General features: G+C 33.0%; 1 protein-coding gene across 1 annotated transcript; it reads right to left on the minus strand.

Annotated features, from left to right (window-relative positions):
- Positions 1-6,353: 6,353 nt before the first annotated feature.
- LOC145616813 (exopolygalacturonase-like) lies at positions 6,354-11,553 on the minus strand. Its single transcript, XM_081671535.1, has 5 exons — positions 11,353-11,553; positions 8,914-9,222; positions 8,233-8,522; positions 7,265-7,484; positions 6,354-6,614 (listed from the first exon to the last, which is right to left on the minus strand). Exons 1-5 carry the CDS (start codon positions 11,551-11,553, stop codon positions 6,354-6,356), a joined length of 1,281 nt encoding a protein of 426 aa, XP_081527661.1.
- Positions 11,554-12,313: the final 760 nt, after the last annotated feature.

Genomic DNA, 12,313 nt, shown 5'->3' on the forward strand with positions numbered 1-12,313 from the left:
GTTTAAGAATATAGGTTTAAGGCTTAGAATATAAGAGAGAGAGAGAGAGAGAGAGAGAGAGAGAATAATTGTTGGTGTAAAAGAGAGGAAGAGAGAATGATTTGATGCCCCGAACTACAGAAAGGAGGGGGTATTTATAGGGAAAATGAGCTGGGGGAACACACGGAACCCTAAAACATAAAAACCCTAAAAAAATTGCACCGCAACACGGCAGAGGGCACCGTGTCACGGGGAATCCCACCGTCAGACGGGGGAAAATCCAGTGACACGGTGGACTATAGTGTGACGTGGGAAATAATTAGGGTACGGGGGGATAAAACGCGTAAAGGGTTTACGCGGAAAAGATACGGAATTTCCCCGTGTCACAGCAGAGGCACCGTGTCACAGGGAATCCCACCGTCAGACAGGGCAAATTCCCGTGACACGGTGGAATTGCACTGTGCGCGGTGATTCCAGGTTTTTACCCGTTTTTAAAATCATCATAACTTTTGATCTGTAACTCGGAATAAGGCACATAATATATCATTGGAAATATTATCAAGTCTGCTTTCCAACCCAATTAGAATCAGGTCAAAATGATTTTTAGATTTTAAGATATGTCCGTTTTAGTGGAAGGGTGTCGGTTTTGGGCCGAGTTTATTGTTTTGCTCATATCTTTTCCGTTATAGCTCGAAATTGGCCTTATGATATATGGTTGGAAATCTTATTAAAATTCCAATCCAACCAAATAATAATTGGATCAAAATTATATAGCCATAAAATCAGTTCAGCTCGGTTTTGTGATGTGGATACGAAAAGTGGAAAATAAGTTATGGTTTAGGGAAATGAGCTAGGAAATGGATTGGTTTATAAAATGTATTGGATAGAACATAGATTTAAGCACTCCAAATATTAAATACTCAACCCAACCAACAACGGCGGTGAAAAGTGTTCATCATCGGGTTTGGTTTTGGGGAGACATTTTTATGTGTCTACAGTTATGCATTGTGAATTTCATATGATGTGCACTATTCTATATTGCAAGTATTGTTTATGCTCTAATTATGCAAGATGCGCTTAGAGGCAAAGGCATGTGATTGGTGAAATGATTCATTTATTACTCATTCATGATTATTGAAATAGGATGAGTAAAGGAAGAATTCAAGTCTTATAAGACGAGGTTAAGGTTTTGGGGTGCCTTATTCACTCAAGGTGCGCGTTTATACACCGAGGTAGTAAAGGAATAAATAATAAATGTTGCTTGTCACTAATAAATCAAGAATTGAAATTGGAAAGTTGTTTTACTTGATTGAATTGATAATATATAATGGATTGATTGTATTATTTGCATATGAGTCATCACCAAGTCTAAACTTGTAAATCACGTAAAGTGCAATATGGATGAGCAATAAAACTCTGGATTGGTGCACATCTAGAGTAATGACAATCAGGGGTTGGGGTATACGGGGTATTAGCCGTGCACTTTTCTCAAGGCCGTCTGATCTACAAGTCTCTTGTTTCAAATATTTTTCAAAACTAGGAGTTAGGTGAGATCTCATACTAACTACGGTCACGGAGTCGCGCCCGTGGTTGTTGGATGTTTATTGATGTTTTCGAAAGGAGGCATGGGGTTTTCTTTTATTGATGTTCCAAATGGAACACGGTTTGGACAACCTTGTCTATTGCTAAATCCAATGAAATATATAAATGAGTTAGTTACAATCAACTAGTGAAGTCTTAATAAATTTGATAGTTGAGTCATGTGTTAAGTCTATAATTTAATGATACATATGTTTGATTATTAGTGGCATGTCAGGGATAACTTAATTTATTTTGCAGCTTGTATGTACTTAGCTTTGCTGATTGCGTGCTTTTGTGTGTGTCATTCTTTAATCATGGCCTTCGCCTTTCAATGACCCTGTGACGATCCAATTTTTACACTTGTAATATTGGGGAGCAGATTAACCATAGGTTCTTACACATGCAGCATTCACATCAGGGTTGTGGGATTTTGAGTGGAGAGTTGGTTGTCCGCAATTTATTTCTTTTGCAAGCTTGAATTTATTCTAACTCGGTTTTATTCTACACTACTTCTTCTGGTTTGAATTTATTTGAACCCTACTTACTACTTTTGACGGGTTTTGAATGAGGGCCATAATGGTTCCAACTTGTAACACTTAATTTGTGTCTATTCATTGGTTTTGAAATTTATTTATAACTGATTTAGTTTTCCGCTACTAATTTCTGATATAGCCTTAACATTTGAATCCGTGGCGGTAGCACGCCAGTAATTCTCTTGGATTTGTTCGGGTTATACACAGGTTATTCACAGGTTTTAAGAGAGAATTATTGGGGTGTTACATTATTTTTCTGCGGTAGTATGCCATCTTTGTTTTCTCCAGCTTGTGTGCCGTGTATCCTTGTATTCACCGACTGAAGAGTCGGATAACAATTTTACTTTGCTTTTTACCGGATGTGTATCCGGCTAGCAATATATCCCGACCTTTTGGCCGGTTTTGAATTAATGACATATGCTGACTGAGTCAGTTTTATTCAATTTTGTTTTAATTTTTGCACTTAAATTTTTGCATATATATGTATTCTAATTTCTCAACTTTTGCCTAAGTATTTGGCAGCACGCAGCAACAGATAATCCGGCTGTACTTTTGCCTAAGACATTACATATGTAAATTAAGCAAATTATAACATAATTGGAAATGCAAAGAGACTTTTTCATTAATAGGCTTTGCATTTACAAAAATTTACAAGTCTCAGTTTTAGTACTTTTTTAAGTTGTCTACATGCCAAGTCCTAGGCAGCCGCTTGCCTTTTGGAGTTTCCAGGCGGTAGGTGCCGTCTCTTACTTCCTCATAGATCCGGTAAGGGTCTTCCCAATTAGAAGTTAGCTTTCCAAGCTCATTGGCCCTACCGGTTGCCTCCATTTTTCGTAACACAAACTCCCCAACTTTCAAAGGCGCTTGTTTACTTTCTTTTTGTAGGCTCTTGTCATTCTCAAACGGTATATCTCATGACGCAAGGCGGCATTACCCCTGCGTTCTGGAAGTGAGTCCAATTCTAGTTTGCCTCTTCATCGTAAAGCATGAATCGTAGAGTCGGCTCGTAATATTCGATGGGCAAGACGGCTTTAGCACCATATACCATAAGAAATGGGGTTTCACCGGTTGCCCCTTTTTCAGTTGTCCGGATGGCCCATAAGACATGGATAATTCTTCTGCCCATAAGCCACCGTCTCTTTCAATTTTCTTTTTGATGTCGTCTGAGATGAGTTTGTTGAAGGCTTCAACTTATAGCCGTTTGTTTTGGGTGTTTTTAGTCCTTTAGGAGAGTTACAGCTCAAAGACTGGTCCGGTGGCACATGTACCTGCAAAATAACGGAGACCCTGGGTGGTTGGAGCTCCGCCTCCGACTAATAAGTTAGAACGTGTAAGAGAGTGTAAAAAGGTGCGGAAAGTAAAGTGAGATCTTCTGGGATTCCGAGATCAGGTGCTCTCTGATGTGAGAGAATGTAGGGTAGTGTAATAAATGTACGTGCCCCCATAATAGGGGATGTTTCCTTATTTATAGGGTCATGAGAATATGTGCTTAGGTTATTCTGACCTAATGGGTTGTGCCATTTTGCGACTTTCTAGGAATTGGGCCCTGAAGGCCGCAATTCCAGTTGATATCTGAGGCAGACACATGTCAGCCGGTGAGTGGCCCACGTAGGACCGATCTAGGCTTCACACGTGTCCCTCTCTGATTGGGCCACGTGTCTAGGGTATTTTTACCCTAAACGGGTATCAAATATGAGATTTCTTTTTATTTAAAAAAAAAATCATCAAGTATGAGATTAGTATCATGTTAAGTTGTGTTGTGATACTTGAATTAATTGATTGGTTATCCATGTCTTGTATGTAAGCATGTGAATATATTGGAATAATTATTATGAGCTTGATACAATTTGAAAGTAATTAAATCATGTTATATTATTTATTTATTCATTATCAAGAATTCATGTAATTAATAAGTAAGGCTTATGTATATTGAAAGGAGCTAAAGTTATGTTTATTGAGCATGATTCATGATTTTAGTCTCACCCATTCATTATTGGAGTTGAGTCAAGAAAGTTAGTTTATTTATTTAGTCACCCACATAAGTTGAGGTCGAGTCAAGAAGTTAGGCACTCACATAGTTGAGATTGAGTCAAGGAAGTTATTAGTACATTTTATGCACCAAGGTAGTAGTCGTGCAATTTTGTGCACAAAACTAGGCAAGGAACCTTAATTTAAATAAATAGTATGTGCTCACTAATTAATTCAAGAATGAATTGGAAGTATGTGTTGAATGTTGTTATGTTAATTCTTGATGATTGATTGGTTGGAGTCGTCACATGTTGAATTGCTAAATCACGTAAAGTGTAAGAGGATACACACCAAAACTCTTAGAACGTATACACCTAGATTGAGTATGAATACATGGGAGGAGTTATGTGACTTTATATTTGAGCATAGCTTCTACAAGGGTACAAGACGCTGTACTTTCTTTTATTATTAATGCGTTGGAATTCTGTCACAAGGTGACATAGTAGGGGCCAATTGGGGTAGCTCCCTAATTGGAAGCTCCATATTTAATGGGCTATTTTAAGGAAGGAAACTTGTTCGATGCATTATCCAAAACTATTTATTAATGAATTAAAGTAGAGTATGAGTCAAAGGTAAGTTGACTTGTGTTGAATGGCGAGCATGTTTCATTTATTCATTTATTTATTTATGTATTGTCTATTACTAGGATATTCATGTTAGTGTGATTATTCCTATTAGTGTGATTATATACTCAGCTTTTGCTGATTCGTACTTTGCTGTTTGTGTTTGGCTTTTCTTTGTATTGACCCTACTATGACCCATTTTATATGGCGAGTATTGAGGTTGAAATAAAGAGAAGTACATGTAGAAGGAGCATATCAAGCATGATGGGATTGAGCGAAGAGGGTTATATGTTTCATTTATTATTATTAATTCATTGAATTATTTCTGTAATTGTTGACACTAACTTTAATTATTGTTTATATTTTAGTCTGGGTTTTAAGGGCCTTTGATTGTTCTAATTTATTGTTTTGATGTAAGTTGGTTTTGAAGTTTGAATTTATTTTATTAATTTTTATTTCATTTGAGTTTTTAAAGTTGATTTTCCGTTGTGTGACTTTGAAAATAGCCTTAGCCGTTACCATAGTGATGGTAATACTTTGGATATTTCCTAAAAATGAGTTTTATTTGGAGCAAGAAGATATTTTAAAGGAAGGAAACACTAATCTAAAATTTTCATTCTATTTATATAAAACCTCATAGTGTTTATATTTCTTTAATTTTTCTTTGAAGTTTGTTGTATTAATAACTTTATATTAACGCCTTTGGTATGAGTATAAATTAAAATTTAAGCTATTTATTTCAATTAAATAATTTATATGTTTTTTTATAAGTTATTACTGAATTAACATTATAATTTGTTATAAATTCTTGTAAAAATCGTACATACATGCAATGGCATAGACTGGTTTTTATAGAATAATACAACCATGTTGCAAATTATAGTAAAAGGACGATATACTGGTTTTCAATTGTATTACTAATGATAAATGATATAGAAAATAAAAAATTTAAAAAAAATTAAAAAAATAAAAATTGAAGAAAAGGTAAGCCATCTAATGATCAATAGAAAAGTTGTCCAAAAAATCCACAAAAGTAAAATAGACGTGGAGTGCAAAAAATATACTACATGCGTCACACAATATGTGTAACTTCTGAATTTTTTATATCTTATAATAATAATATGCTAAAATTGCACATAATATGTAACAGAGGTGGTATAAAATTTTAAAAAGAAAGTAATAGGGAGTATAAGTATGAGCCAAAAATGTATGTTAAAAAAATCGTGAGAATTGAGAGTAGCTCGTACACCAATAATAAAATTTAAGGATACTAAATCAAATTTATTAGCTTGTAGCCTTGCATACTAGACAATAATTTTTCTAATGGAAGGCCGAAAATGAGCGTATGTACAAGCAAAATGTGCTAATTTACATTAAATTATCCTACAAGAAAAATCTTCTCATAAGTATTCAATAACAGCAACAACAGTATCAGAGCCTTATTCCCAATAGAATAGGGTACGTCGGCTGCATGAACCAAAGATTATAATAACAAATGCAAAAGTAGGCCACTTTAATCAATTAAAAAAAATAAATCATTCTCTTTTACATTCTCTCATTCTCTCACTATCTATCACTTTGTATTGGCCTTTTAAAATTAAAAAGGAGTACAAGATAAAAATTAGCCATAAACTCATCTTCAAATTCATTTTTAGAATGAAATAATGAACTACTTGCAACCAATACCCTCATTCTTACCATTGAAGATAACTTTGGCATTTATACAAGTAGTTGCCAAATTACCAATTGCCCCAAGTGGCTTTTTAAGTTTATGTAACACATCTTTTCCTTCAAAAGAGAGGTTTACATCGGCTACCTCAATACCTTCACAAGGTAATGCTGGACTACATGCAAAAGTCACCAACTCTGTTGTGGCTGAGGTTCCTCTTATGTTCTTGAAGTGCACATCACTAATTTTCACATGAGACGCCTAAAATATATACAAATCATAGATTAATTATCAAGTCTCCCACGTATCTTTTAAAAATAAAGACAATAAATATGTGCTTGTATAGGGAAATAGTGACGAATTTATAAACTCCCTTAAGTTATGTTCTGTTCAACTTATTTAAGTTGATATCAGCTTATTTCATAAATAATCAAATCAAATCATATATATTTATTCGCATTTAATTATTATTAAGTATTTTTATTTTTTCTAAAAAAATTATAAAATTTTCATATTGGAAAGTACATTTAAATATATAACTAATGACATCTCATTTGATGATTTTATCTTACAATTACTGCAGTATATACAAATTAGGTTAAAGTTTTGTCAAATCTAAAAATCAGATCAAGTCATGTCCAATGTGAACAGAACAAAGTCTTAATGTATACTATGAGCCTATTCCACTGTGAGTCCACCCACCCTAAAAGTATACGTCCAATATCTTATATGAAATTTTAAAAAATTTATATATGAAAGACTTAAAAGCTTATATCTAAATTAAAATATTGAGGTGTTAAAAAAACTTCTATGAAATAACTTATATTTGTCTTACCATGAGTCCAGACACATACAATATCTTTTGAGTAGAAAAAAAAAAAAAAAAAAGTGTAAATTAAAGCTTCCTTTACCTCAGTACTTTTTTTCTTGCCATATTGTTGGTCAATGATGATTGGATTTTTTACATGATCCATAATCAAATCTTCATATGTGATTGCAGAAGCTTTATTTGCCTTATTTCCTGGCCAAGTCTTGATTCTTGCACCATTTGTTGTTCCACTTAGAGTGCAATTTCTAACTAGCACCCCTACTACTTCTAACTCGTCATTATACTTTCCAAGGCTTCCCACGCTATTATAAATCAAACATGCATTTATACATAAGAATTTAAACATCAACATTAAATTAGCTTTTCATGAAAATTATTATCATAATTTATAATGTTTTGATGCTTAAACTGTTGTAGTTGATATTAAATCTTTGACACTATATATGTTCAACCTCGTTGAAATCTAGTTATCTCACATCAACATTCACCTATAAATTACATAATTAATTTTGAATTTGCAATGTGTCAAATTTAAAGAATTAAAGGTGACAAGATGGCAAGAAACATTAAATATTTTTTTTTATAAATTCTCATACAAATTCATTCTCATTATCATCATAAAACCACTTACCAAATAGACGATAAGGGTATCTTGAAGCAGAGCGTTATTAACATATTTCTTCAATTAATCAATCAACTTAATTAGCATTTAAAGCGCCATTGCGCGATCATAGATTCATAGATATATAGACTATTAGGTGTATTTGGGAGCTAAGCTTATTTTCAAAGATAATAATAATCTACCCAAATGTCTAAGACGAAGAAAAAATAAACCATGGCCTGGTCTAGGGTGAAAATCATAATCTGTATTTCAATTTTGAAGTTTTAAATTATTTGTCACATTTTCTAAAATGGTAACAATCCAACTTTAGTAAAAGTGTATCGAATCCAAGGACAATGTAGCAATTAATTGTAACAGAGATTTTTAAATTTCTAGTATGTAATTCAAGCACGAAGCTAATATTCTCGTAAAAGAAATTGTGTAATTACCTGATACCATGTCCGGGACCACAGGTGACACCCGTGACCGTGATTTGTCTAGATCCATGGCCTATAGAGACACAATCGTCACCGGTGCCAATTAGGCTATCGGCGATAGTAACGAGATCGGAGCTCCCAATATGAATTCCATCAGTGTTAGGGCTATTAAATGGAGCTGCTATCTTCACGTTACGAATTGTCACATTGTGGCAATTGCTAACAAACATATGGAAAAACATGGGATTTACAGATTGAACTCCTTCAATCACACTGTTGTTCACCCTATGGAATTTGATGGACTACAAAACCCAAATGAATTTTCATGTTAATGATTTTAACAAAAATGAGAAAATATGTGTTTAATTTATTGGTAACTTTCTATTGAAGATAATTGTGGTAAAGTAAATGTATTGAAATATGTAGAAAAGAAAAATAGGGGGTAAAAACATTTTTTTTTTAACTATAAAGGTTTTTTATTTGAATAGTATCAAAATAATTCAACATAATATTAAAATGTAACCGATAAAACAATAAAAATGGTATATATTTCAAAATGTACGAGCATTACCATAAAAGGCATAAACATATGACATGAAAATTTCTTTTGAAAAACTTATTAGTAAAAAAAAAATTCATGACCATTTCATGATTTACTAAAACCTACCAAAGAGATGGTTACCATTAACTTACAGTAGGCAGCGCGGCACAATTGGAATTCTTAGAGCAATCGTTGCTCTGCCAGTGTTTAGCACCTTGGCCGTCGACGACACCGGTACCGGTTAAGGTGACACCTTCGACATTCTCGAACATGATGACATGAGGCTCAGAGTAGAGACTAATATCAGTGTTAGCCAACACATTACCTTGAATCTCAACTGTAACTCTTGCTTTGCATGGTCCAGCAAAAATAACTGGACCTGTCACAAAAATCCCTTTTGGAATTAGTACTCTTGTTGCCCCTGTGCCACCACATGCTGCCTTCCATGCCTGGATAAATGCCTGCAATTTACCTTTATTTTGTTATTACTTGTATTTATAAGCTAAGGCTTAGACAATTTTACTATCTACAACAATAACAACGGTTACTAAATATCGATTTTTCATGATTTATAGTTACTGATAATTAAAGATATCGTTAATCAAAATACAACAGTGACAAGTGTGCCTATCAAACAAGAGTGTATAAAAAACAACAAAGTGTGGAGTAGGCACACATGATATATGGGATAAATGGAAGTAATACATCCTCTGTTCTTAATTATTATACCATGTAACAATTTGATTTTAGTTTAACACTATTCACATATTTTAATTTGACCATTTTTTTTACTAGCATATAAAAAGTTTATTCCTATTTAAAAAGCAATTAACATTTTATCTGGTTTATCTAAATGTATATTTTCTAGATATATACTCTGTATATTTTTAATTGTATTAATAGATAGTAATTAAAAATAATAACGATCATGATTATGTATTGGCAAATGTGCATTCAATCAAAATATGACAAGTAATTTGATATGTAGAGAATATATTTCAATAACAATTTCATTTTGATAATTGGAACCAATTCTATTTAGGATAGCTTGATTTTTTATTAGGAAATTTTGTCAGAAAAAACCATTTATATTTGTTGGAAAAAACCTTTTAAAATTTTTTTGGCAAGGAGAAACCACATTGTAAAATATTTTTGTTGAAGACAACCTGAGATTTCTAATCACGTAATTAATCATTAATTTACCCTCAATTATTCTAATTAGTCATAACTTTCAGTAACTATTTAATAATTAAATTGATTTATAAATTAAATCAAAAACCACCCTCACCACCACCACTCAACCACCCTCTCCTTCTCCCCTCCCATGGCAGCAATCCCTCCCTCTCCCCTTTACCCTCGCCGACCACCCTTATTCGAAAAACCACCCACCAATACCACCTTCTTCCATAACCACAACCCAGAATCCATCCCAACTCCAACCCGAGGAGAGAGAAAATCTGCCGGAAAAATGCAGCCGAATGCGATAACGGAAGGAATATAGGAAGAAGTGAAGGAGGGAGAAAATGAGATGAACATAATCATGACAATAGCTTCAACAATTGAACAATGTTGAATTGGGGAAGAAGAGGATAGAGAAAATGGTGAATTGGGGAAGAAGAGGAGAGATATAAAGAGAAAGAGTAATTAGAAAAATGGGGAATTGGGTTCTAGAGGAGGGTGTGGTCGGCGAGGGTGAAGGGGAAAGGGAGGGGGTCGGTTCAATTCGGAGGGGGTGAGGGGTTCCAGGCGGTGGCTTGGGATAGGGGAGGCCGGGTGCTGCCATGGGAGGGGGAGAAGGAAAGGGTGGTTTTTGGTTTTTTTTTTTTTTTTTTTAATTTATAAATCAATCTAATTATTAAATAATTAGTGAAAGTTATGACTAATTAGAATAATTAAGGGTAAATTAGTGATTAATTGAGTGATTAGAGATATCTGGTTGTCTTCAACAAAAATATTTTACAATCTGGTTTCTCCTTGCCAAAAAATTTTTATAAGGTTTTTCCCAACAAAATAGTTGTTATAAATGGTTTTTTCTGACAAAATTTCCTTTTTATTATTATCTTTCAAATCAGAAGAGAGATAGTTTTTTTTTTTTTTTAGGAATCAGAAGAGAGATAGATGATTAGTCATTTATGATAGTAATTAAAAAAAAATTTGAAAAAAAAAAAAAACCTTGTAATAATAATATGAAATATGCATAATTTCATTATATGTGGCTATTGGATAGTCAAAATTTATACCCTAAATTCCAATTAAAATTTGCATCCAATAGGTTAGAAACCATATATGACCATTTTGGCTATTCTTAAGAGGTAGTAATTTTTTGCATTTTTTTTATATATTTTTTGACAATAATGAAAAAGAATTTATGTGCAAATGCTATCCTATGACAATGCTCAATAAAATTTAAGAAGAAAATTAAATGTTTAGAATGAGTTGCATTATCATGAATATTAGCAGAATTCATAGTTCGTTGAAAAATTACTATAATTTTCATCTTCAACATTGTCATTTGTTATAACCCGCCAAACGAACTAGTAAAACTATTGTTCCTACGTAAAATACAATACCAAAATCAATGAAAACTATACCAAAGAATTGGCAGATTCTCCTTCATCGTCGGTATCATCAGCAGCACCAGGTGTAGCACCATGTTTGGTGATATCAAAAACTGCTCCAGACGGTACCGGTGTAGCCGGAGGACCAATTCCAGGGCCACCCTGTAATTTAGGTTTGCCATCGACGTTGTATATCGACGAAGTTAGGCATAATAGAAGAAAAAATATTGTCATGGGTGACCTTGCAACAATTATTCCGAGGGTTTAAAACACTAATAAAAGACCAAAATGTTGAAAACAAAAAAAATATAGTTTAGAGAATATAGGAGGTGCTAGATTTTGTTATAATGATCATATTTTCCACTAAAATTAGCACAAATTTCGTAATCTATAATTAGTGTTATCTATTCCTGCATTTAATTGTAACCATCATTAATTTAGCATTTTGGTATTGATTTTTCTCTTGGAGAAGGAAGGGAGCTAATCATGTTGTGGTCTATGTGCATTTTTGTGAAGGAAATAAACCATGTTAAGATATATTTAAACATTATGACATGCATATTAAGTTATTTTTTTGTTTGCTATAACAATCAATGGAATTATATTATTTTCTTCTTTCTATTATTATTATTGATTTAAAAAGTCTTTAACGTCGTGTTGTGAGCTTGTGACCAGTTACTCCTGTCAATAGATATAGAAATTAAAATAGGAAAACATCTATTGAGCAGAAATTTGTTATTTGTATATAAACTTGTAAACAAGTTATAAGGTCTAATCCGTGGTTTATACACACGGGTGAACAGTGCTCATCGTACACCCGGATAAATAAAAAAAAGGCGGAAAGAACATCATTTGTTTCATAAAGAACATACATGTATTTGACAAAGAACATGTTTGTATTTGACAAAAACATACATTACCAAAGAACATAAAGATATAATAAAAAGAACGAGATAAAAACTTAATAAAATTTTCTGAAAAATTACACATTATT

The sequence above is a fragment of the Chenopodium album genome, chromosome 26 (assembly GCF_948465745.1).
Source record: "Chenopodium album chromosome 26, dcCheAlbu1.1, whole genome shotgun sequence".
Lineage (NCBI taxonomy): Eukaryota > Viridiplantae > Streptophyta > Magnoliopsida > Caryophyllales > Amaranthaceae > Chenopodium > Chenopodium album.

Excerpts from the sequence above, each read along its gene's own strand:
- LOC145616813 (XM_081671535.1), bottom strand. The coding sequence starts at position 11,553 with ATGACAATATTTTTTCTTCTATTATGCCTAACTTCGTCGATATACAAC. Across the intron at positions 9,223-11,352 it reads GAGAATCTGCCAATTCTTTG|GCATTTATCCAGGCATGGAA; the intron begins GTATAGTTTTCA and ends GGTAAATTGCAG. Across the intron at positions 6,615-7,264 it reads GCAAGAAAAAAAGTACTGAG|GCGTCTCATGTGAAAATTAG; the intron begins GTAAAGGAAGCT and ends TATATATTTTAG.